Source organism: Anabas testudineus, chromosome 17 (genome assembly GCF_900324465.2).
Source record: "Anabas testudineus chromosome 17, fAnaTes1.2, whole genome shotgun sequence".
NCBI classification, from domain to species: domain Eukaryota; kingdom Metazoa; phylum Chordata; class Actinopteri; order Anabantiformes; family Anabantidae; genus Anabas; species Anabas testudineus.
Window position 1 is genome coordinate 17,063,849 of NC_046626.1, and position 27,252 is coordinate 17,091,100.

Here is a 27,252-nt window from a genome sequence, read left to right on the forward strand (position 1 = left end):
TCTACTGTCGGCTGCACGGCGGAGCCTGATAGGCTGGTGGAGAGGGGAACTGCAGCAGGGCAGCACCGCTGGTAGGAAACAGAAGCCCACTACGACTCCCCCGACCCGCTGAACGAGGACGGTCTACCTGGTAATAAACCTCTCTTTTGCTGCTTTTCTCTCCTTATTTTGCGCCGAGGCTTTCTTCCAAGACATGTTGACGCTTCCCGGTTCGTGCAGTGCGCGGTTTCTTGTCTCCTCTTGCCATGTTCGTCTGACAACACCACCCGCGGCCGATGACAGATAATGACCAGTAAAATACACTTCCACCGTCCTCACTCAGGCGGAAAAGTCGAGTGGACGTGGCTCACGGTGTCAGAAACATCGCTCACAGCCTCGTGTGTGCTGCATCGCAGCCTCTCGCTCCGTAACGTAGTAGCGGTCCGGAGTGTTATTTGCTGAATGAGCTGCAGCGGCAGCGGCTATTTTGTAGCTGAGAAGTCAAAAGCTCGGCTGGAGGGTTCAAGGAAAACCAGGTCCAGTGAGCTAACGTGCTCCAGTCCAGAGGCTCAAAGTGGAAAATTGGGGGGGGAAACGTCACGTTATTGATGCTTTCACACGCTTTAAACCATCGCTTTGTCCGCGCTGAGTCACCGACAGACACATTTGTAGACAGTTTGTGGATGGACATTGTTGCGCTGTCGGAGGTTAAGACGACATACTTGGGTGTTTTTGATCTGCAGTGCGGTAGGCGTGGTTAGGGGCAGGGAGACACGGTCTGGATCTGCTTTCAGCATCCTCACATCCTCGTAGGCACCGAGTATGCAATGGCCGGAGACTGACAGTTTAATTAAGATGCTCTCCAAGCTGTTGTTGCAGTATCTCAGAGAGGCAGCAGCAGCATCGTGGGCCTTGTTTGCAGGACTTCACAGTGTAGCCTGAATTTACTTCAACTTGTGCACATTGTATCCTTAAATTGAATTGTTTTACAGTCTGCACTGTTTAATCCTGACTCCAAACATTTAACTTGATGGTTATCACTTGAAGCTTAAGGCTGTTGTGGTACGCATATTACAAATATGCATAATATAATCATCCAGATCATTAACTAGGAGGATAATCATTTGACCTCATTCCTACTGAAACTGGTTCTTTCAGCCTTTAGCAATATTGCTCTCTGTTTGGAGTCACCTTGATGGGATCCGCCTGTCTGTTTAGTTATCTCATTCAGTTTGCTCCGTAAGGGCTCAATAATATTATTTTGTGTGTCCCTGAAACGGCTGCCAAATATCTAAACTACTTGACATACAAAGACATTTCAGTTTCAGCTGTTAGGATACTGTTTCCAGACGGTTCACAGAGGTCTAAGAAAAACTTCTATAGTTTAAGGTGTGGCTGAAATGAATGTCTCATTCAACCTCACCACATTATTAGGAACCCATAGGGGAAAAATGCAGTGTCCCACATTTATGACAGTGAGGATGTATTATTATTAATTGTATTATGTATTATTCTTTGATCCTGTTCTCCGTTCTTTGATTCAAATGTAGTGGACAAATAATTTTTTATGTTAACTGGATGTTGTTTTCATGGGTTGGCCTCAAGTTGCTGTGACTATAAATGAAACAGTCATTGCAAGAGGTGTCTTCACACTTTGTGCTGTGTCAGAGCTGGAGAATGTTCTGGCCGAACACACGGAGGTAGAAAACAGATCTGGGTTGTTTGAATTTCTTGAATTGTTAAGAGCAGGACTTTCTGTAGCTGTGCTGGCCTGTGAAATGTTACTTTAGAGCGTTTTGCAGATGTCTGAAGCCAGATTAAACGTGTTTGCTTTTCTTACTGAAAAACCAGGAGTCAGATAAACATTTGGTTTGTTGCGTTGCTTGTTAAACGGGTTTAGATGGACTGGAAATACTCCATCCAGTCCAGCATTTTAGCTCTGTCCATTCCAGTCTTTCTTGTTTAGTTCAGTTTAGCGCTTGAGGCGTTAAAGGTCTAGAAAAGTCCAGGCCTTTCAACTATAGACTATTTTCATTATGAACTCATCTGGATGTAATTTTCTTCATGAACCTGTAAACAACATATGTCAACAACAGGTGAACCTCTCCATGACAAATGTTTTTGACACCGATGAAGGGTCTGAAAATACTGAAGGACATTGTTTGGCTACAGCTCATTTTGTTTGTTGTTTAGGAGTTGTTGAAGTTACTCTTCGGGGATCTGTGACCCCTCGGCACAGGTGTCTCATTTGAGTGGCCAGACCAGCTACACAGTGTCCCGTTACAGTAGGTGGGTTTGTGTGTGACAGCTGTCAGCCCTGCAGCCATGCAGAAGGGCCACATCACACACAGCAGACCCATTTGGAAGGGGTCTCAGCTTGTCAGTAAACGCCAACCATTCCTCTCCACATAACCTCCATAAGTCTCCAGTGGGGTTATGAGTGTGAGGGCAGGGGTGGCAGGGAGGGGCCAGCTGTGCAATTCTCCAGTCAATAGCACTTAGCACAGATGGCAGTCCCCCATCCTTGTGTGTGTGTATTTGAGACACTATGTGCACAGGCCACTTTCCAACAGTGTGCATTACATTGACAAATGGACCTTAAAATGGAGGTTTGCATGCATGGGGCAGCATCACATCATTTAGTGTCAGTAATCAGTTATGTAATGTGGCTACGTACTAAAAAGCCTCTGCTGAGCTTTTAGCATAGACAAGAACAGCTACTGCAGTGGGTTGTGTCACCAATACGTCTGATTTCTGATTTAATTAATTTGTTCTGCGGCAGACAGCCAGTTTGATAAACTGTGGGTTAGTTTTGATTTATGCTAAGAAGAAGAAAGGGGCAGGGAGTGTTCATGACTGAATTATTCTTCTCTGTGTCCGAAGGCTGACAAATAGATAGTTACTGTTTGCCCTTTCTTAGTAGTGACATTACATTAGTTTAAGTTTCTATCTGTAAGTATTGCATTTTTGCTTTTTTAGTTTGGACATTAATTGCACTGTGTTCTGGTTCAACAAAAAGTAATTAAACTTATCTTCGTTGTGGTTATTTTTTACTTTAGTTTACTGAAAATGTTGAATAAGAATCACGAAAGACTTGATAAAATGCTGTCAAACCTGGGCTTTCAGTATGCCAAACCTGCCAAACAATAGCTGTTTATAACTACAATTATAAAAGCTATCATGACCTGGGAGTTTATCTATTGCACAACATTAATCAGCCATAGAGAGGCAAAAACAAATGTATTTGATTACATTGAAAATACTTTGCCTTTAGCTAAATCTTACAGTTAATATGACAAAGCTGTGCTTGTGCAATCGTCATCTGTTCCTGTACACTAAAAGTAAGTGAAGGCACAAAATGAGTTGTGAATACAGCTTTCTGAATGAGTAATATATGTACCAGTTCATGGTGAGGGCCACACACAAGGCTACTGTGTGGGCTGTTGTGTAGCTCTGTGAAGAGTGCCTGTCACCAGTGACTGAACGTATTCTTCCTCTATTTCTATGGTGTTAAGATGCCCCTTTCCTTCCCTCGTAACATAGCTCATGTTTCATAGTAGGGTTGAGAAAAGGCAAAGGGTGGCTGTCAGCTGATTACTGAGTCACAGCAGAGAGAATTTCTCTGAAATGTGGTTGAATTTGGCACCACAATCTTTCAGAATCAGTTATCTCAAGACTGTAATCCAGTTTTGTCATATTTATAGTGTTTTTATAACCACTGTAGTTAGTGAAGCTAATTTTTAAAAGAGTTTGATCACAATCGTGTGTTCTGTGTGATCCTTAATGTGCCTGACACAGAAATGCTGAAAAACAAAAAAGATGAAAGTGGTGTGACTCATTTCTAAATCCAGATTTGCTGAACGTCATTTTGATCTATTTAAAAAGTTACAGCTCTCCGTTCTCTGATCTGAAGTGTTATGTAATTCCTTAGGGATTCAAATCCACTGATCATTAACTATGATGAATTTCCCTTTAGCGTTCAAAAAGCAATTCTCAAGAACTGAATAAATGCTGATACTTCATAATAGTGACACAAAAGATTCTCTTAGTTTGCCTCGTTTACTAATGATATTTTACCAAATGGATTCAGTTGAAGACAACAAAACATTCACCTCAATGTAACGTGTCGGTTTACAGAAGGTGTAAGATGAGCAAAACAACACAGAGGCACAATAAAAGGCATTGACTCCTGTTGATAAAGGCACACAAGGAACTGGGCATGTGGCCAAATTTAGTTCTTCAATAAACCAGTTTTCTGACATTTACAAAATGATCAATAACTTGTTTTTCTGTACTGTGTGTTTGAGTGCCACATTTCTGTAATGTGGATGTTTCAGTTGTTAATTTGGGGATCACCTCATCCCACAGCGTCGGCTGTATTGATCCAGAGGTTGCTGTCACCAGCCACGGCTGGAAGTCAGAGATCCTTTCCTGAACCATCTCATCCTAGTAAACAGGCTCCTATAAATAGAGCTCAGGGAGAAGCAGGCCAACTACAGAATGACAACCGTACTACAAATCCCATGTTCTCAGCAGCAGTGGCCCAGCATGCTCGGCCGCGCACACGCCCTCTAAACCCCACATCCAAGTGTCAAAGCCTGTGGGTATAGTTAGCACAGGGGCCCCCAGTGTAATCTGTCATCTTTGTTTGGCAAAACTAGCCATTAGATGTTTCCTCTCATTCAGCCCCTTGGGGCCATGTGTGTCACTGGTATGCTGCTTCTCAGCAGGGGAACTGAGAGACAACAAAAGAAACTGAGAGGAACTCATTAATGATTAATATGTTTTTGGTAAAAACAAAAATGCTGACATTTCTATGAGTTGTTTTTAAAAAAAAATACAAATTGCATATATTTGGGTTGGTCAAACCAAATAAGACATCGCTTATTAAGACACAAATTAATCATGTTGCAAGCAGGGAACCGAACATTTGCACTACATTTTTCGGCTGCTTTTCTCATTTCTCTACCTCTGTAAAAATATCTTTGGGTTTTTGACAAAGCAAGACATCAGCTTGGGTGATCGGCATCTTTTTTCTTTTTTCTCTACATTTTTCTTTTAATAACCAACAGTTAATTAAATTAGAAATGTTGGAAAAATTTCAGTTTCAGCCTTAAATAAAACGGTGTGTGAGAGTTTGTGCTTTTAGAAAACATGTAGAATTTGTGCATATTACAGTTCCATTATCAGCTCCACCACTGAGATTATTTAAAAAGGGACTTCAGTATGCCACTTATATTTATTTTCAATTTTCCTTTGTTAGACAATATCCCAATATCTGCATCTGAGGGAAGCTTATCATTATACAGTGCTGAAAAAGTGGCAGTAGATCAATTCAAAACCACTCAGCTGACTCATCTCATTCTGTCCTTTCCTCCACTCCAGCGTGATTTACCATGACAACTGAAACAGGCGCAGACGCAGAGGCCAAGCAGCCGCAAGAGAACAAGGAGCCGGAGAAGGAGAAAGCCAAAGCAGTATCTCAGCCGGGTCAGGCAGCCGCCGAACCCACCTCGCCTCAGAACCAGCCCGTGCGGCTTCCCGCTGCTGCCGGACACAGCACCCCAGCCAGGAAAGAACAGGTCAGCCTCTCTTCGTTTCTGCACCTTGGTTTAGAAAATATCCACTCAGTTGTCACAGATAATGAACTAAATATCATAGATGATAATTTATCTTTTAAAATGTCTTTTCATAATTTACCAGCCTATAAAACACACTTTAGTTAGTTGGATTTTCTTGGTATAATAACAAACACCGTACATCACTTTAAATTAGACTTGATTTGAGAAAATGTTTCTTACAGTCCACTATTCTCCTGAATGAATTGTGCCATTGTGTGAAAAATGGAAATTAACAGGGGTGGGCCTACAAAATGCTGACGACATGGCCTTTGTGTCCTCGGTGGTGGTTACAACCCTGCTTTAAATACATCCTTTTACAAGTAAACTTGTCTTCATCAGTGCTCAGTGCTTTAATTGTGGAAATGAGGTTTAGACTCCCAGCACTTATGTCGGCTAATTGTCTTGACAGAACATCATACAGTGGTGGGAATGTTGAGAGGATTGAGCTAGCTAGTTGAAAGTAAAACCTCAGGATTTTTAGTGGTTTATGGTTTGAGGCCTCTGGCTTAACTCAACTACCAAAGACTTAAAGACACACTTTTGGTGTTTAGCAGGGGCAGCTTTGACTGAAGTTTGACTGTAGACACTCTTCCTGGTGTGAAAAGTAGTTTGAAGCTCCACCAATTTAGTATTTATTTATTATTCAAGATTTAATCTTCGACAAACATCCAGCATCAAAGTTGTAAAGTTGAAAACACTGCCATGATTTGCCACGTTTGAGAATGTAAATACAATTTCAACATGCTCTGGCTCCTGATTCCGCTGACCTAGCGTTGTGGCTTTTATCGTGATGTGGAAATACTTAGTATGTAAATGGCTGATGAAGAGGAGAAATAGAGCACGAGTTCACACATGAATCGTAATGAGTAAGTCATGTAATGAAGCAGCAGAAACAGAATGAGGCAATGGATATATTTGTTAGGTCCTACACAGAGCGATATAGCAAAATGTGTTTCAATGATAATAGTATCTGATTTAAAAATAATTGGCTGCATCAGGTCTGCTTCACTTCCCTAAAAATATTAGATTTATATTATATTTTACTGTGAATGTTATTAAGTATCTTGATTTTCAGGTATTTTATTAAATTTATTAGTCATATTCAGACCTCCCTGTCTTGTTATTTTATCCACTAACAGTTTTTGAATTAAATTTCCTGAAAATGTGCTACATGGTTATATGAAATTAACCATATAATTTATCTTTATTGCTCACTCTGATGCATGCCTCTAGCCAGAACTGGCCAGCTAGAAAGTACACGTTTCCGGAGTTGCTTTACATTTGTTAGTAGTTATAGTTTTCATAAAAACTAGACTATGGTAGAAGCTATGTGCTTATATTAGCTAAATGCCAACATGAGCATACTAACATCTATGTTTACCATGGTGCTAGATTTACACTCAAAGGTGGTTTCATCTACTAGAGACAGTGATAAGTCTGTATAAAATGAAATTCAGTTTGGGTCAACCACTAGTGTGGCTGAAAATATAAATGTTTTAACTGTATAGTTTACCTTGTTACATCACTTAAGGTGCTACATGATAAGTGGACCCATACAGTATCACTTTAACTGCATTTAGCTACATTAAACAGCTCTCATCATGTCACACTGAGGATGATGGATGACACACACTGCCGTTGTCGGAGCTGTGTGAATTGTCACAATATAGATGACAGACATCACAGCACTCGAACACCACACTTTCTAAGAAAGACATGCTTCAGAAGAGTCGGCATCTAAATCAAGTGGCCTCTGTTTACAGTGTCTTTATTGTGGTGTTAATTGTTTCTGCCACTCAAATAATCAGTAAATGTTTGAAATACTGTATGTCCTTTTAGTATTTCTGGAATACTCAGATGTAAAAAAAAATAAATAAATGATGCTGTCACTTACATTTTCATGCTTTTGCATTGTTAAGCACTACACATGAATAGTTCCACAGGGAGAAGTGGCCCACATGAGCAACACTGAAAGATTAAAATTATGTAAAGAGCCTAAAGAAAAAGACAGGAAATTTTCTAGAGACAGTAAAAATGAAAAGGGGAATTAAATCTGTCAACGTATGTGTAAATAGGAACAATCTCTCTGAGCCACTGGCCTCTTTTTCAGCATAAAGTTAGTCAGGAAGGCTTTGTTTTCATTGAAGTGGAAAATTGGATTTTCTCTGTTTAAGACATAATGGTGGTAACACCTCTACCTCTTCTCAGTGGGACTTCAGTCAGGATCCCAGTCTCTATTTTTAGGTATTGGACTTGTGACGCAACTGGTGGTTTTGCCAAAGACATCAAAGACATCTATGTTAAGTAACTGACATTTAGGGTAGTCGGTGGCAGTTAGGTAAAGATGGTGATGGTAGCTGGACATCTGAGCGGGTCTAGCTAGAATAGCAGAGGAAAAACTGCCTGTCAGGCCAGTGGCTGGTCATGACGGTAAAGCCTAAGAAGCTACAACGTTTAAAGCTGAGTCACGCTGCTGAACATTTAATCTTTGCTTGGATGGGAGGAGGTGTTAAACGCAGCTTGAAATTATGTCGGGTCATCTTAAGGGTAGTGCAGGTTAGGACTAGAGAATGGTGTTTCTTTTCAAGGGGCCCAGGAGCTGCCATAGCTTCTGAGACGCCTAGTGATCTTCATTGTTGCTGGATTTCCATAAGATATACTGCTCAACTTCTGGCACATTTATGTACTTTTACGTTTTACATTATATTCAGTCAGTCAAATACAGGAAGTGTTGACTTACAGCTGTACTGTGTTGAATAAATAAAGGTGAAGCACAAAATATCAAAAATAACATACAGAAAATTGTAGTTAATTGACAGTTCTGTTTTTTTTTTTTTTTCAGGAGCCGCAGGAAGAGGATCAGGTGTCCCACAGATCTTCCACCAGTCGTCTCTCCAGGTCTCCATTGAGAGGAGTTAAGAAGGTGAAGATCATGCAGTGTAAAGTCACCCTGCTGGATGGCTCCGACTACACACTCAACGTGGAGGTGAGGAACGGAGGCGGTTGAAGCAGCTGAGTTATTTTTGTTCCTATATGAACTAATGTAGAGGCATCATTTTACATCATTTGCACAGAGAAATGCTCATTTAGAGATAATGTTTCTCAGTTATTTTACTCTAACCAAACTTTACCCACTAATTGCTGTTCATTTTAAATAGTGGTTTGATATTAAAACTGCCACTGGTGTATCACATTGCTTTTTGAATTGCCTTGCGGAAAATGCAGCTGCACTAATGATGTTTGCATCAGTTTATAATGGCTATGGTTACACCATTTTCTAACCAAGTCTATTAATGGAAAGTCATCAAAACAGGGAAGACAGTGTTGAAATGTTGACAGTTTCTGTCTGTATTTCTTCGTATTACTTGTGTTGATTTCTCAGTATCAGGCCAAAATATGTGATCTGAAATACAACTGTGCCGTTTTGACGACGTTTCCCAGACGTAGGAATTTCAGGGATTTCACTTTGCATTTACATTTACATTGTCAAATTGTTTAGTGGGATTCCCATATCTTCTTTATGTAGTCTTGAGACTAGTCTGTTTTATAAGTCTTGTAGGGTTTTGGTGGATTTGACCACACACTTACATTCATATTGTGTCAAGATGTTGTGTAAGATTCATTTTCTCCCAAAGCAGCAATGTGAACCTTGACTGGAACAATTACTCTGATTATCTATAGCTCTTAGTTTTTCAGGACTCACAAATAACCCCACTAATGCAAATAGAGCCCACGATCAATCAAGGAAAATGTTGTCAATGTGAGTGTAGGAGCTCCACAGCATAATAGCTGCTTTCTTCCTCTTTCTTTCACAGAATGAATTCAGGAATTAATCAGAATAATTTGAAGTTATGTGACCACTTTGACTCTTGCATGTTCCTTTCATAACAAGACATTTTGCTGAGACTTTCAGCTTTGTACCTTTGCCAGAATGTGAAGAGGCAGAAGGAAATAACCAGAGCCTCCTTCTCATGTCTCCTTTGAGCAGATTCCTCCCCACCAGGGGTTTAGATACAGAGATTAACTGCTGTGTTGGTGACGTTGAGGTGACGGGTTCTGACTGTGAAATGGGAGCATTTGTTAGAGGGAATCAGTGTCATTTACTCTGGGTTTTGGCATGATTACTTAATGTCTAACTGTGACCAAGGAAAGAGTCTTAAAACGAGGGGAAGGGGGGTTAATCTGGACTTCTGAGACTTGAGATAGGCTTGGAGCATGCCGTTTTTGCAGTGCTGTTATTTTAGAAGATTTTTCTCGCAGAATTGTGCTCATGCTGCACACTGAGTCTCAGTGAGACTTAAACCAAAGTTTTTGCTTATAATACTCTATACTTAGAGGCCTTATCCTTAATTCAAATTTAAATGCCCAAAAAGCATAGTCCTCAGAAAAGAAATAAATAAAACATGGGATTGAAACCTGCTTTTACACCAAAACCTAATGGCAGATAAATACTCTTTTAGTTCTTTCCTTACATAAAGTTGGTGGACTTGCAAGAGAGAGATTTGAAAAATAAATGCAGCAAAGCCAATACATCCTGACTTTAAATCTCTAATGTGGGTTAAGCTCCCAAAAACTCTGGCTCCTACATATCCCCAGAAGCTGCTCAGTAGGGTATTTCTTTAGACCTTAATTGTTTTCAATTTGTTTTAAACACACTCAATTATCATTTTCAGGTACTCTTCCTGATGAGCAGTTAGACAGATGTGAGAAAAAGCTAAGCTAACCCTACAACGGCATCAGGATCTGTCTATTCCAGACTTTTTGCTGTTTATTAAAGATGTTTTTTAGCTCCTTTGTGGATCCTTTTAGGATCCACAAGAGTAATTTACAACTGATTTCATGGCCCAAGTAGTACCAATTATGATGAGTAAACTAATCCTGATGTGTCGAATTGATACATTAATCTTAAAGCAACTAAATCTGAGCTGTTAGTGTTTTCTAATATCTCATTTTTTAATCTTGCTAAGTTCTCCAGTTATTGAATTATTTATCATGTTATTTAATTTTCTTTTAATGGTGTATGAACACAACATTTTTGAATGTCTCTAATTATTTTAGGTAAAGGAAATACATTCACCAGAAGAATAATTAATTATGCTGCAGTTATAGAGTGTTAATTGAATCACAATCCATCATATACACGACAGCTCCGTTTTTTTTGTATCTGTAACTTTCCTAATTACCATCCAGTCTATCGAGACACCTTTAAAAACGAATTGATACATCTTTATGGTTTATTCTTATACAATACATTTGAATAATCTCTGGTAATGTGTAATATTTTAAAATAAGCCAATGTAAACATAAATATTTACAGTGTCTTTTTGCATCTAATAGCGTATTGAAGTGTATTGAACCACCGTAACCCATCTGTTTACTATCCTGTAATCTCTAGTGTTGTTCCCGTGCCAGGGCGATCTGGGACTCACCCCACTTTAGTGTGTCCCAACACTGACTTCCATTAGTAGAGCAGTGCTGAGAGCTAACCTCGGATTACACTGTATTAGTGGGCATGTGCACAGGAACAACCAATAGAGAAAGAAAGACTGGAGTGATTGAATTATCTGTCCAACCATCAGAGTTATCTCTGCAATCAGAAACACACCTACACCCAAAGCTGCTTTTTCTGTTTTGTATAATTTAGGGATGCAACAAGTGATACTTTCAACTACAAGCTGAGCTTCCAGATATTTTATCAATTAGTCAGTAGGTTTATAAAATGTGAGTAAATTCTAAAAAATTTGATTATTGGACAACAGCAGTCAAAAGGCAAAGTTTACCATGATAGAAAATTTAGAAAACCTACTCAATTCATTGCTGCTGCCCCAGCATCACTGTATATGTATTATTTATTTATATCTTTGAATTTTGGTCTATTGGTGGAACAAAAATGCAAAGCTTTTAAAAATCTTTACGTGAGGCGATGAGATATTGTGATGGGAGACTATAATCTGTTATTTTATAGACTTAAGTTTAGTCTTTTGACACTTTTATCCTAAGCGACTTGCAGTTATTGATTACACAAAATGGATAATATGTACATCGTGCACGGCTGTTTCTAAATAGAAATCTAGTCTGCTTCTTTTGGTTGTGACTGAATTGGGCACCATTTTAAAGAGCATGCTAATTGATGCTGCTGTGATGCAGCAGGCATGAGTCACACCTGGGTGACGCTGGTAGCTAAACAATACCCCTAATCACAGCATCAGTGTCTTCATACTATTGTATGAAGAGACTTAATTCTAGTCTTGTGTGTAAAACGCTTTAATTAAAGGCCATTCATTATAAAAAAGCAAGATACATCAAATATAGACTAATTAGTTTCCTGCTTACAAGAGGAGTTGTCGTAGCAACAACCAGTACAGCACAATCGTGACCAATCTGTACTTGATTTAAAAAAAAAAAAAAAAGAATAATAATCACTTGTATGAATGTAACAGCTGTGGGTGAAACACAGCAGACACTAGCTAGACCAGCTTATGGTATCTGACACATTGATACAATAGAGGTCAGAGGACCCTGAGATAATTACCAGGGAGTCCTCCCGCTCCTCCCAATCCCATTTGAAAGCAGTCCAGCATGTCAAGATTTGACATTTTTATCCTCCTGACCTTGTAGTTTTCCAGCTCAACTCAATTTCCTCCCGTGGGGAAAAATGTCTGCACTAATCGTTTCCTATCATTTTCTGTGGGACAGAACTGCTGCACCTCCTCCGCTTCACTTCAGAGGGTGTTGTGGGGAGATAAAAAATCAATTTAACTGTGTTATTATTGTTAAAACTGGAGTATTTTTAGAAATTGCTTGTGCTTAAATGCATATGTTCATTCTATAAAGGGATCAATGGATCAGTTGCTCAACAGAAATTAATCTGCAACTATTTTCATTTGTCAGTTCTGTTTGCAGTTTCTTCAGTGTGTGGATTTGTTAGTTTTCTGTCTTGTGTAATTGTAAACTGACTATCTTCGGGTTTTGTGATACTGGTCAGACTAAACAAAACGTGTGAAGAAGTCAATACAGTCTTTTTTTTTTTTTTTTTTACTATTTGAAGAACAAGTAATTTAAAAATAGTCTTCCTTCATATAGTTGTTTATATAATTGTGCAGCAGCTACTACTGTTGGTTATTCTCAAAACATTTTGATTAAGGTTGAACTTTTCCTGCTGTTTTCTTCAGCTCACTGTATCTGAAGTCCTCCTAATGTATTTACCCTGGTTTCCACAGCTACACGCGTTACATAGACAATTATGTGACGAAGCCTCAACAGAGCGTTTGTAGATCACGACCTTTTTTTATGTGTTTGTGGAGGCTCTGTCAGTAAGCCAGAGTAAGTGTTGCGTTGAGAAGCTACTATCACAGCAAAGCAGCAGTTGTGTGACATGACCATTAATTCCTTTAGAGATTTAGCATTAACTCTAGACCACCATCAGCTTTGTGAGGCTAAAATAACAAACATACCCTCTAGAGTTTTTTTTTTTAATACCAAGGATGTGTTTATGCTTTGTGACAAATGGGTGTAGAATAATTTACAGGATTATATTTGGCTGTGCACATTTTCAACATGCATGTAAACTTCATCCAAACCATCCAGTTTGTGTACTAGTCTGTCTACATATGCAAAGGTGTGTTGTGACTTCTGGTGGTAGAATAAGCTGTGACGATCGCTTTCAGCGTATTTAGAAATATGGCTTTGGCTCTGTGCTGGCAGAAGATGTCTGTGTTGTGGCAACACAGGCCTTAAAATATCCCATGTGAGTTGTCCAAATAACTGTGTGACGTGGGGGAGACAACAGAGCTCCAGCTGATGACATCCGGTACTTGAGATGTGCAGTCGATCCTTACATTGCTGATTTTCACCTTGAGCTCAGAAATCCGAGGGGTATTTATACTACAATGCTTTAAATAGAAAGAATCGAACCAGGGTGCCCCAGTTGTTCAAACACATTTTCAGTAGCTCAAGGGTTAGCCCTTTGAGAAAAGGCTCTGTCACGCAGCTGTGCTGCGTCATCATGCTGCAACTTTAATTAAAAAAGTTCCTATTACTGCTCCACAAAATAAGGTTCAGTTGATTTAGTTAATTTTCATCTAATTATCCTGAAAATAAATGCATCAGCAAATTCCACAGACTCAGATTATGAAGTTCTGTATGTGCAGTTTGTTGGCAATGTTTAAAATGTCAAATATAATTTACATGAGCATCCTCAACATTTAAAAGTGGCAGAGTTTTACAAACTTTGATATTAACATAAAGAAACAGAGCTAGAAAACGTCCTGTGCAAAATAACTTCCAGATTCTTCAAACAATACTTTAATCTTCATAAAAGACTAATGGTTTCAGTGTCTTGTCATGTTACATGTTGTTTTTTTTCCTCCTCTCACAGAAACGAGCCAAGGGCCAAATTCTGTTTGATAAAATATGTGATCATCTCAATTTGCTGGAGAAGGACTACTTTGGCATTACTTACAGAGATGTAGATAATCAGAAGGTAATTAAATGATCATCAATTGGAATATTACTTTATGAGGTTGCATTTTGGTTGACTGACAGTAGAAATGAACCTGAAGTAGAGTAAAATAGAAAATGACGTCTAAATGCACTTCAACTGACAAATCATTGATGGTTAATCATTTTTGTCTGTGGTTGTCTTTCACAGAATTGGCTCGACCCTTCCAAGGAGCTAAAGAAGCAAATCAGGAGTAAGTCCTGAAATATACTGAAGCCACTTGGTCCTGAATAACCAGTTGAGCTGCATGTCATTGTTCAATGCTTTTTAATCATTTAATGTCATTTCTTCATCTCAGCTGGTCCCTGGAACTTTGCTTTCAATGTAAAGTTTTACCCTCCAGACCCCTCCCAACTGACTGAGGATATCACAAGGTGAGTCTGCAGTTAATTTACATTTATTGAGATTGTTGGCAAATAAAAGTAGCAAATTGTGCAGTTAAATAATATTTAAAAAAACTTGAAATGTCTCCATTAATTGCATAAGAAAATCATAATAGAAGCTTGAGTGGATAATTAAAACAAAATACATATTGTTTTCTGTCTCCTTCACTCTCATAGGTACTACCTGTGCTTGCAGCTGAGAGATGATGTGGTTTCCGGTCGCCTGCCCTGCTCCTTTGCCACCCACACAGTGCTGGGCTCCTACACAGTGCAGTCTGAACTGGGAGACTACGACCCTGAGGAACTGGGCAGTGACTACATCAGCGAACTACGCTTCGCACCCAATCAGACCAAAGAGCTGGAGGAGAAAGTCATGGAACTGCATAAAACCTACAAGTTAGTCTTGGCATATAAGAATATTGGTCTAATAATAATATTATCACAATATTTAATAAATTATGTTAATAGTGTGTAATAATAAATAATACATTTTTTGGCAAAGTTTTAACTTTACCAGAACATTTTGAGATCGTATAAGACCGCATTGCTCCTATTATGATGTTGACTCTGGGAAAAGCTTTTCAGGTCCCTTAAGCCTTAAATTTTTAGGTCATTTATACAGGCTAACGGATGTTTATATCCTGTTACAATAATCTGTTTTGAAAGGCAACATGTCTGCAAACATTGAATTTCCATTTTCCAATAAGTGGATCTAGCTGACCGTCTTTTGTCCCCCATTCTCTCTGTATTACAATGATTCGTCTGTAATTTGAAGCAAGTCAGTCGAGCCCTGTGGGTGGAGCAAAGAAGTGACAGTGCCAGGATTAGGATCTCTCTAAAGGCCTTCTATGCTAAAAATGGATGCACTCATAGTGCTCTGTGGAGCATCAGTTAAAAGCATCCATAAAAACAACAACAATAAAACTGCAAATGATCTCTGTTTTAGATTTTATTGGTCTCTAACCAACGTATTCACATTGGTGTAAAATCATGAAATCTATTTGCTTTACTCTAACTGCATGTTTTTCATTCTGGTCTGTCAGGGGAATGACTCCAGCTGAAGCAGAGATACATTTCCTGGAAAATGCCAAGAAGCTGTCGATGTATGGCGTAGACCTCCATCATGCTAAGGTAACAAGTCACTTCAGACATTTAACTCCGTGTTTAGACTTTACAGCTATGTCTGTTTTCCCTCAAACTAAATTTAGAAATTGGAGACAAAGCTGTAAAAGAAGCATGTTTTTGGAAATAAGGTAAATAAGTATATTTTCTTAAAATGTCAAACTATTCAAAGAAATTACTATAAATTAATATTGACACAGATGAAGTATGTATGAATACAGTGTTTTAACACATCTCACTCATGCAGTCTGTAGTGATGCTTGCTACCACAACACCACTGCTTCAGAAACATCATGGCTGCCACAGTAATGGCTTAGTTTAACATTCCTCTGCTGCACCACTGATCAACATTATGTCACTGCCGCCTCCATGGATTTGGTGCTGAAGGAGCAAGGGATGGGGCAGGGGTGGGGTGGGGTGGGATGGGGCTCTGGAGCCCAGCTTGACTTGAATTATTTTTTTGTGCTGTTTCTAATCCACCGACCAGATGGGATCAAATGTATCATTAGAACACAGGCAGTAAAGCGAGAGCTGAAGTACGACAGCAGGACTGCTGTCATCATAAAAGAAAATTACAGTCATCAGTCTTCAGATATGAATGAGTTATCAAAAGCGCTTTGAAAGTCAAAATGGGTCTAGATGTGAGCGATGGAGGAGGATATTGCCTCCATAGATTTCGATCAGAATGGAGGAGATGACAGAGATGAGGAAGCGGCCTTGATCAAAATGAGCAGACATCAATGCTCAGTGTTGGTTCTGTAAGGCTTAGTTTTGATACACAAAAATAATATATACATATCAGACCAGCGTCCCTCTTTTGTCTTCTCTCCTCTCTCATTAAATGCAAAGTTGGTAGGGCATCTCTATGAATGCTTGGCTTCAGCTGAGGGAGAGGTAAGATGCTGCATTTCATGTGCTTACCCAACTGTGTGTGTGGTTTCTACTTGTGCATGGTTGCATATAAAGTTGCCATTTTCCAAAATCCCACTGTTACTTAAGACTGGTTGTTCCCGCTTCGGACCAGTGCTTCCCTCTCAGAATGTCATAATTGGTTTCACCTGCTCATCTCATGCTTTGTGCAGTGAAGCATCATTTTGTGCTTCATCCACCATTTCCCAAGACTTCACTGTTGCTTTTGCCTCTCAGTGTCCCTTTGAGTCGTTGTTCAACATCACCACAGCCTGCATAGAGAAGATTAGCGTGCCATATGCCTGAATCCACTCTCCATCTGCCTGCATTACCCTGTTAATATCACAAACATACTGTACAGTAAATCTATTAAAGGCAACTTTACCCTGCTGTGCACTGGTTCCTGAGTAGCTCCTATACTGTATATGTCTTAGAGCTTATGGAGTAGTAGTTTATGTTTTAAAGAGCACGAAAAAAGGAGCGATAATGTGTTTAGTAGCGTCTCTTCTGAGATTAGCAGGAATCTTGTCACTCTAACAAAGTATTGATAAACAATTTTTGTGTGTGTGTGTGTGTGTGTGTGTTGCCAGGACTCTGAGGGTGTAGAGATCATGTTGGGAGTTTGTGCGAGTGGCCTGCTCATCTACAGAGACAGGTTGCGGATCAACAGATTTGCATGGCCGAAGATCCTCAAGATCTCTTACAAGAGGAACAACTTCTACATCAAAATCCGGCCTGGCGAGGTGAGAATAAGTTTTACTGTAAGTTATTAATAGGAATGTCCAGAATGAATATTGTTTTATTAATATCTGCTCTCACGTTTGATTCTTTTTTTTTTTTTTCATTACAACACATTTTGTGTATGCAGCAGTTTTATGTAGACAGAAATATAAATATTGTATTGAATCTGACCACAGTATTTGTCTTTGTTTTAGTTTGAGCAGTTTGAAAGCACAATTGGTTTCAAGCTTCCAAATCATCGGGCTGCCAAAAGGCTGTGGAAGGTCTGTGTCGAACACCATACCTTCTTCAGGTAAGAAAAAACTTTTACAACAAGCAGTTTTTTAAAATGCAGTCTTTTTTAATTCAATGTTACAGCAACAGAAATGAATTATTTCACTCCTCTTGACAATAAGTGATGATTTAAAATCTGTTTATGTAGCAGACAGAGAGGATTTTGTCTAATTGGACTCACCAACCATAAGCTGCCTTGTTTTCTCAACTCTTTGGCATCCTTTGATTATGAGTAATCAGAATTATACCAGCCTTGTAAGCATGAATTTACTGATAATCACCTCAAATCACTTGTATGTAGCGAGACAGTGTTTAGACTCTCAGTAGCTGTTGCCATTTGGACAACATGTGAAGTTGCTTTGTGCTGCTTTAAGCAAAACAATGGTCTCCTGGGTTCTAACAAGTAGTGAGCCAAGCCTGGGGGCTCTCCAGAGAGTATTAAAATGAGTAGGAGTTGTAATGTCTTACAGCGCTTAGTTGTAATCTGTGTTTTTGTCTCTGGTTTGATTAATGGGAGTGTTTGTAATTTGCGACAGGCTTGTATCCCCTGAGGTTCCCCCGAAGAAGTTCCTGACCCTCGGCTCCAAATTTCGCTACAGTGGCAGAACGCAGGCTCAGACCCGCAGAGCCAGTTCTCAGATCATCAGACCTGCTCCACTCTTTGAACGCTCCTCCAGCAAACGATACAACATGTCCCGCAGCTTAGATGGAGGTGATGAGCACTTCATGGTTCTGGTTGACGGTTGGCCACAAGTGCCAACTAAGTCATTTTAATAAGCCGTATTTTAAATGAATAAGAAAACAATACTTTAAAGAAAGCACTGCTAGTTTTCCTCAGTGTGTCTTATGTTATTCTCTAGTGAAAAAATGTCTCTTATTAATGATGCTACCAGTGCTTTTCATGACACAATATAATGAAAAAATCCTTTGTTAGAAGTGCAAATTAGTTTTTGTTGCTCTTGTATTTGTTTTAACTGGAAGAAATAATTAATTGCACCTGAAAGCTGGCAAAGCTAAAATGTCTGGCATATGTGCAGCATAGTTTCAAAGCTAAAATGGGTATTATGACAACAATGCACTCGAGCGACTCAGACACACCATCGAAATGCCACTGATTCCAGTTTGTCGCATCCATCTTTGTCCTCTGGTATTTCAGCTCCTATTATGGAGAACCACGAGACTCTGATGAAGGACAGTGCCGCTGATGGGGCAGCCAAAGTCATTGCCAAGGGAGACATTATCACCACGGTAACGACGGAGAAGAAAGCAGAGGAAGAGAAGGCGGAGCAGGAGGACGCTCAGATGGATGCTGCAGAGACACCAGAGCCGACTGGCGCCGCGCCGCTCAGACACGACACAAAGGTAAACCGCTGTCTAGAAACACTTTCAGTGCAGTCAGAGCTTAATTTGGATAAAAGAACCTTTTAGACTCGTTGTTTTTTGTTTTTTCTTTGCTTTGTTTTTTGGTTCAAACATATAAAGAGAAGCCACAGAAATCTCAAAGAAATGGATCATGTTTTTAGAAGCTGCTGTGACTGTTTGATTTTAGTTTTTCTTTTTTGATGATGAGAATTTCCCAGTTGCTTTCAGCTTAACCCACTGCAGTAGACTAGGCCTAAGTGCTTTCATCTTGTGTGCGCTTTACTAATTAGCTTTTCTTTTCTTGTCCTTTCTTTGACCCCACACTATACTCGTGTGTGTGCTCATGCGTACTCGCCCCCCCCCCCCCCCCCGTCCCCCCTCTCCATTTACACAAACATCAACTCTTCGTTGACATTTCTCTCCATCAGTGCTCCCCTCATGTATTCGCAAACGACCCCCTCCGCTCTGAGCTCTCACTCCCCTCATCTCCTGTTTCATCAACTAAAGTAAGGCGGAGGCGCAGGGAGAACGTGCACAAACGAGCCTCGTCGGTCAGTCCGGTCAAGAGCAGCGCTGGGTGCCGCCGCCGGCAAGCCCACGCCGATCGCAAGGCAGCGCTGCTGGAGGAGCAGGCACTGCTGCTCTCGGCCCGCAAGCAGAGGCTGGAGCAGGGCAAGAACCGTGGCGGCACACTTTTTTCCTTCTCCCTGCACCTGCCCGACCTGTCCGCCATCCTGGATGAGGACGGCTACATCACTTTTCCTGATCTGTCAGAGATGCGCTTCCTCCCTGAGTGCGCGCAAAACTTCCTGCCCATTAAGTCACCTTCACTCATCCCCTGCTTCCTCTTCATTTTCTTCTTCTTGCTCTCCACTTCCTTCTCAGTCCCCTATGCTCTCACCCTCTCCTTCCCTTTGGCGCTGTGCCTCTGCTACCTGGAGCCTAAGGCAACATCCCTGACTGCCTCCATAGCCCAGGGCTTCCATGACCATGACAGTTCAGAGGAAGAGGAGGTGTGTGTTTGTGTACGCCTGTATGTTCCAGTACCCGCCTCTGGCTTAGAATGACAGTTCCATATAACGGTTAACCCCTTAACTTGTCCTGTATCCCGCTCTGCTGTTTCACCAGTTCAGAGCCGACCTGGAGACTGTGTCTGTCCCAGTGTCTGTCAGTTCTCCTACTTTCAGAACCTCATCTCTGCCCGATCACACTCTCATCCTGTAGACTACATCCCCATCAGCATCATAAGTACACAGAAATGAACCTGCAAGTGTCACCATTTCATATTTAATGGGTTGTATTTGTTTCACCTTATCGAGAGGGTTGGACACAAATAGCACTTTTTACTTAGATGGTGTAAGATTTAACTTCTTTACAAAACAGTTTACTGCATATTGTGCTTAAGCCTTAAGCAGCATCACAAACAACTTACCATTAAATATCACTGCAGTGTAAAATAACTCACACAGATATTAAAATATTTGACTGTTTATTAGAGATTTTAAGAAGTCACCTATCTTCCTTTAGTTACTAATCATTCACCAAACCTCATATTTAAAAACAAATCTTTGTGCCTAACTCATCTCAGTGTTATCACCTGCATTCATGCATGGAAACACTCCCGTGAGCACTCAGTCCCTCTGCATTGCTATCTGACTCAAGCAAAGCAGCACAAATTAAAATAAATCATTTAAATTGAACTTCTGCTGAAAGGGCTCTTAACGTTTCCCAGTGAAGTAGCTTACTGTGGAGTGCTAAGATATGCTGTGATGCAGAGGGACTGTGACAGTGAAATGCATCCAGATCACCCTTAGTGTCAACATGCATGGAGAGGAGGGGGGAGGGCCTGAAAGTCAGGTTACTGTCCAGAAACTAAATTGTCAAATTAACATTTTTAATATCACGTTTGTACAGTGGAAACACAGCAAACATTTTACATGTCTGAACTGAATTCCATTTAACTCATACCAGACTGTACCCTTTCAAAACCCAAAGTACATTTAATTATACTACAACTAAAATGTCAAAGTGACTGACCAAAGGTTTCTACTTCCTCTGAGTCTGTTTTGCTTGCTTACTTTTCATTTTGCTTTTATTTTTCTTTGTGTTCTCTTTCTGCTAACCTTACCTGTAGTGTTGTCTGATGATGTGTAAATTATAGAAACAAGTGCATTTCCATTTGTTCCATTTGTGGTTCTAAAAGGATCTGTGTTCTGACGCGTAATGCATTTTCAAGGGCTTAAAAGTTGGGTTTCTCTTGTTTTCTTGCTTGCCTCTCGGAATGGTTTCGGTCTGTTTGTGAAAGCAGACTGACAGCGAACAAACTGACTTTGCCTTTGATGGAGAGATGACTGCCACAGAGGTTTGTATTTTAGGAAACGGTGTCATATTTAGAGCATGACAGACAGAAGAGGAATAAAGAAATGGATGATGAATCATAGACGTAACAACCGCTGACATATTAAGAAGAATTTGCTCTCCTCTGTTCTGCACATGATGCATGCATTATGTCTTGTTATGGCAATTTAGTTCTTATTATAAACAGATTTCTACATACATCCACTGACCAATTGACCGTTTGCTGAGCATGATAAGCTTTTCATTCTCATACAGCACAAAATACAGTTTACTGTAATTACTGTGACAGATTTGCATCAATCGATCTGTGATTTTAGACATATGCTGATGTTTTCTAGCCATCAGATTTTGTTAGCTGGACACATGGATGACAACATGCAAGTTTAGAAGAGACCATTCTTCAGACTCATTAGTTTACTACTTGACAGCCTCACTTAGAGTTGCTGCTATGATTGAAGAGGTACTTTTCTAAGAAGTGCGTTAGTAAGCAGTCAGTTTCTTTTGCGTTTTTAATGTTTCCCTCTATTTTCTCTGCTTGCCACTCATGCGCAGTCTTTCCCTTTACCTGTTATGCTCTCTTCATCACCTGCACTCCCTCCTTGTCTCATTGTCTCTGTCTTCTCCTGTCTACTTGCTGTCAGTCGGATGCAGATGAGGACTCTGAGATGCGGACTCAGGTATACTCGGCTCACTTTCAGGACCCACTCGGTGTATCACACCAGATGCACTGAGCCACTCTGACATCAGCAATCAGTCGCTTTGTGTTGTCTCTCCACCTTGGCTTCCCTTCTGCTGCTGCTTTTAACACGCTCAGTATCACACCACACCCCAGATTCACCATTCACTCTCGTCTCAGTTCCCATTTTACAGACTTCAGCTGCAATCACACTATTTCAGCTGATTTTTCACATGCTTGTGTTTGTAAAAGGTGGAGTCAGGTTCATATTTTTTCTTCTGCACCAAAGAGTCAGATTTGTTTTGTGGTGGCTTTTGCCTTCATGTTGTTGATAGCCATATATAAAAAGACAAAACTCCCAATCTTTGGATCCAAAAGAGTCTAAATTTAACATGTCATAGCAACTGTAACTCCTCTCCCCTCTTTTTTTTTTTTCTTTACAGTATAGTTTCATAAGACGAGTAAAAGGGGAAAACGTTTTTATCAGGCATAGTAATCTAATGCTAGAGGTTGGTAAGGAAACAGTGCATGAAATACGCATGCTGGTGCTTTTGGTACGAGAATCCCTAAGTTATAACAGGACTGGCGAGAATTATGTCTAACCTGTAGCTCTACCAGTATTGCAGACTGTGTGTGATCCCAGTGTGAATGGCAATCATTTTTGCACAATCTTCTTGCTGTGAGTAAGAATTCTAAATTAACATACATTAAAACAAGTTAACTCAGTGTTTGTAGCAGTCTTAACAAGATTTGGGAGTGTTGTGCTTAGCTTGAACTGTGAAGCAAATTTTGCATGATGCAGTTTATTTTCCTCAAATAAAGCTGGTCCTAAATGCTCCGTTAGCATTTAAGTACATGCAGCTGCTCTCTACGTTACATCTGCCATATTCCTGTTACTTTGCTGCTCGGTTTTTGCAAGGTTTTGCACAGGTCTGTGAACAATAAAGAATTAGGAAGCATATAATGCGGCTGATTTTGGTCTGTATCACCGAAATCCAGACCTTTTCAGAACTGCATTTTATTTTTGCGTATATAAAGCATGGCCGTCGTTCCCTCCGCGCTGCCCCTGTCCTCATCTCCTTGTATCATGGTTGACCAACTACTTTAGGACTCTGAGCTTCCAGCAGAGGTGGTCAAGCACCAGACCAACATCAGCGAACTGAAGCGCTCTTTTCTGGAGACTGGCAGCAGCACGCTGGGTCAGACAGAATGGGAGAAGAGACTCTCCTCGTCCCCTGCACACTCCCCCAGAGCAGATGAGGCACCAATGATAGAGCCGCTGGAGCCGCAGGATGTAAGCTGCAGTCCACAGCAGACTGAATGACGGCATGTGTGCGGAGCATGACAACATCAAGGCGATTTTTGTATAAATAAAGACATCAATCTCAGGAGTCAGCCCGTAATAAGTCATAGTGCAGGAAATTCGATATTCATAATGGGCCTAGAGCCATATTTTCTACATCAAAAGGAGTCAAGCACAGTATATTTTATACTCTAAATGACTCAAGTGCATTTTAAAGCAGAAAATGGGCACCTTGCTAGAATAAATTAATCTGCAATAAAGTCATTCTGTGTTAGTGAGCAAATTAAGTTTCCAACGATCGTTCATTTCTTAACTAAATCTCATCAGTAACTGATTCACTTACTAAATGTATTTTATTAATGGGTGGTGACATCATTTATCAGTAATATGGTTGTTTGCACTTAGTGACATTACATAAAGTTCATCTGAGCTTCTCCCTTACGTGTGAAACATAATTTCATGAACTTGCACAGGACAAATGAGCAGCACTCATTAAAATCTCTGAAGACTAATTACTGACATCAAAGGTGTAAAACTGAAATGAAAAGAAGTTGGTTTTGTGAAGCAGCTGTGGGACTCCAATCGTGTCGATTTGAACATGTAGCTGCACAGGATATGTTCCTTTTAACTGTCTCAGTGTATGTGACCTTTTATTTTTTGTCTTTTTGCAGACTAACGGTGAGCAGCCTGCAGGAGAGACAAAAGAGGAGGTGGAACCTAAAGTCACTGAGGTACAATAAACAGTTTCCAATTAATTTGTCACACTTGAAATACTGTTTCCTGTGTTTTGTGTTGTTTGTTGGCCTTTAAATCTAGTTAGCTTCGGACCTGTGGACATTAGCACAGCGTTTGGTGCTTGGCTTTTACTAACTCACATGTTAAGTATAAAATATGTGTTGTTTATTCGGAAGAATATAGATTCAAGAACTGTATAACTTTATTTCTAATTTGAAATATTTAGAGAATCTAAGCTATACCCAAACGGTGCATGTGTCCACATAGTCACTGAGCTCAGCCTGTGTAAATCATATTCAAATAAATATTCTCCTTAGCTTTTTCTTGCTGTGTATTGCTTTCTGATGCTCTGTGTCTATTAAGTTGATCCATGTCCAATAAGCCAAGTGTCTCCTCAGGCAGCAGGATATCTGGTGAAATATGTGGTGGATAGTATCGTAACAGATGGGGCCACCTCCTCTGGGCCTCATGGGCTTAGTATGTCAACCACTATGGATGACGATGTCTTTATGGACGGCACCCTAAGGGAGGTGCAAGAGAAAACCCCAGACTCCCAGGAAGAGGTGTCAGAGAGGTCGATGGTAAAGGTCAGCCCTGGAGCTGTCAGACAGGAAGTGTACCAGGCCATCAGTGATAAGAAAGGGACTCTCATTATCCTGAAAGAGGCAGAGGAAAAAGTGGACATCGAAGACAAAGAGGAAAGAGCTTTAGATGAAAAAGAAGAACCTGTTGTCCCTGTAGAAGCCAAAGCTGAGGAGAATCAGATACAAACCATCAAAGAAGATGATGGTGTTGTCACAGAAGCTGACACCATGGTAGTCAAGACATCAAGTCCAAACCTGAAGATAAAAACTGATGAAATGACTCCCATCAAAAGAACTGACTCACCTAAAAAGGCCATGGCATCATGGATTTCTGAGGAGGTGAAGACAGAGGCATTAGATGTGTTCACCGTGGCTGCGAAGGAAGTCGAAGAAACTTCTGGTGGTCTGCAGCAGAAAACTGAAATCTTCACATTTGAAGTCCAGACTGATGAATCAAGACCCAGCCTGACTCACATCACACTTCCTGAGTCTTCAACTACATCCTTAGCCGTGGTACTGTATGAAAAGTAAAAGCAACAACTTGGTATTGGCTGCCTCCCTTCATATCTCCACCACCACTCGCAGCTTACCCCCATGCCCTCCCTCCAGCAACAGCCAAACCAGTCTAACAGCAGTTTAATCTAGCGTTGTGCATGGCTAACGGTCCCTTAACAACCAGCGTTTACTCTCACACTTGCCTAGTTTTCTGTTAAAATCAAGCCTGCTGCTTCTTTATTGATAAAACTGGTGTGGTTCTGTTTTATTAGTTTGTTGACAGCTCTGACAGCTCGTTTTGCCTTAGCAGCTGGCTCCAACAGCTGATAAGGGAGAAATGGGAGATCTGGCTGGCCCTTGTTTGTTTTTTACTGTTTTGCTCAGCTGCATCGTTCCTTTCTTCAAGCTCTGTTATCAGTTTCCTGAAAGCAATGACTTCATAGCTCTGGCTCAGTGCCACTGCTGCAGCTTTCCCCACCTCATCCTCCAAAATCCCCCTCTGCCTCTGTAACGAGTCAGGAGAAAAATTGTATGGGTCTACCAAAAAGACATTTCACTGTTCTTAAGGAACAGTTTTCATAAGTAGATTAGCTGAAATGTGCAGCTGTTGGATTAAGCGACTCTAAAAATGGATTTTTGTTTGAGGTTTTTAGGATTTGTTCAACTTGGCATCAGGTTTAGCAGATTTAATAAGCTACACAATGGTATTCCATACAATCCATACATTATTTACTTTCACAGCTTTCATTTTTCCACCCTTTCTGTTTTTTCCTTCTGTGTTGTGTGTCCACTTTAACTGCCTTCTCTTTTATTTCCTCTCTCTATATTTGCTCTGTTCATCTTTCTGTCCCATCAGTCTACGCTGGGATGGGTTTCCTCCTCTCAAAAGGTGACCTTTCCTCTATGGTTCTCCTAAATGATCTTTAAATATTTGTATCCGTTATGTATAATCCCGTCAAATTGTATACAATGAAAGTGTCAAAGCCATCATAACCATTTCTCTCTATCAGGTTTGATGTGAAACCGCCCTCTACTGAGTGGATTTTTTTTCACAGTGATACTGGAACAACATCTCATGATACAATTATCATTCACAGACGTCAGCTGATCCAGAAGAGGAGAAGGCAGTGGTTACCACGGAGACGGAGGCAGCACCAACCGAGTCGACAGGGCCAACGGTGAATATCCACATCACAGAGGCTGCAAAGCCCAAACCAGTGTACAAAACGGCGAAGCTCACAGTCAATACGGTGTCTACAGAGCGCGCTGAGGGAGAGCTAGACTGTGTAGTAGTGTTACACAGAGCTGTTGGTGACGACAGCTCAGTTATTCTACCAGCTGACTGTGGAAACAGTGAAAAATCTGTTATTCTTGGCTTTGCGTCATCTTTTGAGCTAGTTCAACAGTGTGCATCTGTGCCGTCTAAATCAGAAATGCCACCATTAGCAACTAATTTGGGATTAGATGAGAGCCTGTCTGACAGTAGTTCTTTGCTAGAGTCTGCAGTGCTCAACATAGCAGCAGAAAATGGAAATAAGCAGGTAATAAATGAGGAAGGCGAGGGTGCAGATGTGGTAGGGGAGGTACTGGTGTCAGAAAATGAAAACTATGATTTTCTAGCTGTTGCTCCTGCCGGAGATTGTAAAAAGGAAGATAACTGGTCTTCAACAGAAAAAGAGGAACACAACAAAGAGGAATCAGCAGAGAGTTTCTTGGAGGTTTTGGATGTGGAATTGACAAATTTAAAACACAACAGAAAGCAGAAAGAAGTTGATAGCAAGAGGGTCCAGTTCTCCAATGAGGTGAAGTATTTTAAGGAAGAACAGTTACCCATGACGTTAGAGGATGGTATTGAAGCTTTTGATGAAGAAATAGATCAACGTTCATCAGCAGAAGATGAGGGAAAAGGAAACTTTTCAGACATCATCAAACCTTTGCCCGTTGAAATGGAGAAGTACCACAGTGTACAAGAGGACAGCTCTGAAGAGATAAATACAAAGGGAGAAGCACACGACAAGTACAATGAGGAAGTGCTGAATATGAAACTACAAGAAGACTTTGTTGACAAAAAGGTTTTCTAAAGGGAAGGAATGTGTCATGATATTAGAAGAAGAAGAAGTTATCCAAGCTGAAGTATTAGAAAAAGTGAAAAACAAGGAACAACATCAGAAGTCCAGCCCCCAAGAACTGATTCTGCCTGAAGCAAATACC

The 27,252-nt window shown here is 40.4% G+C and overlaps 1 protein-coding gene across 1 annotated transcript in view; it reads left to right on the forward strand.

Moving 5' to 3' along the window:
- epb41l3b (erythrocyte membrane protein band 4.1-like 3b) overlaps window positions 1-27,252 on the forward strand; it is a 32,948-nt gene continuing 5,696 nt past the window's right edge. Inside the window, exons 1-20 of the mRNA XM_026373841.1 lie at window positions 1-130; window positions 5,365-5,561; window positions 8,443-8,586; window positions 13,978-14,082; window positions 14,251-14,293; window positions 14,399-14,474; window positions 14,661-14,879; window positions 15,527-15,614; window positions 17,105-17,257; window positions 17,450-17,547; window positions 18,065-18,240; window positions 18,685-18,890; window positions 19,319-19,903; window positions 21,199-21,252; window positions 22,368-22,433; window positions 23,033-23,218; window positions 23,899-23,958; window positions 24,361-25,059; window positions 25,898-25,930; window positions 26,139-26,219. Of these exons, the coding sequence (XP_026229626.1) occupies window positions 5,376-5,561; window positions 8,443-8,586; window positions 13,978-14,082; window positions 14,251-14,293; window positions 14,399-14,474; window positions 14,661-14,879; window positions 15,527-15,614; window positions 17,105-17,257; window positions 17,450-17,547; window positions 18,065-18,240; window positions 18,685-18,890; window positions 19,319-19,903; window positions 21,199-21,252; window positions 22,368-22,433; window positions 23,033-23,218; window positions 23,899-23,958; window positions 24,361-25,059; window positions 25,898-25,930; window positions 26,139-26,219 (3,258 nt within the window). The 5' untranslated portion in view covers window positions 1-130; window positions 5,365-5,375. The remainder of the gene's footprint in view (window positions 131-5,364; window positions 5,562-8,442; window positions 8,587-13,977; window positions 14,083-14,250; window positions 14,294-14,398; window positions 14,475-14,660; window positions 14,880-15,526; window positions 15,615-17,104; window positions 17,258-17,449; window positions 17,548-18,064; window positions 18,241-18,684; window positions 18,891-19,318; window positions 19,904-21,198; window positions 21,253-22,367; window positions 22,434-23,032; window positions 23,219-23,898; window positions 23,959-24,360; window positions 25,060-25,897; window positions 25,931-26,138; window positions 26,220-27,252) is intronic.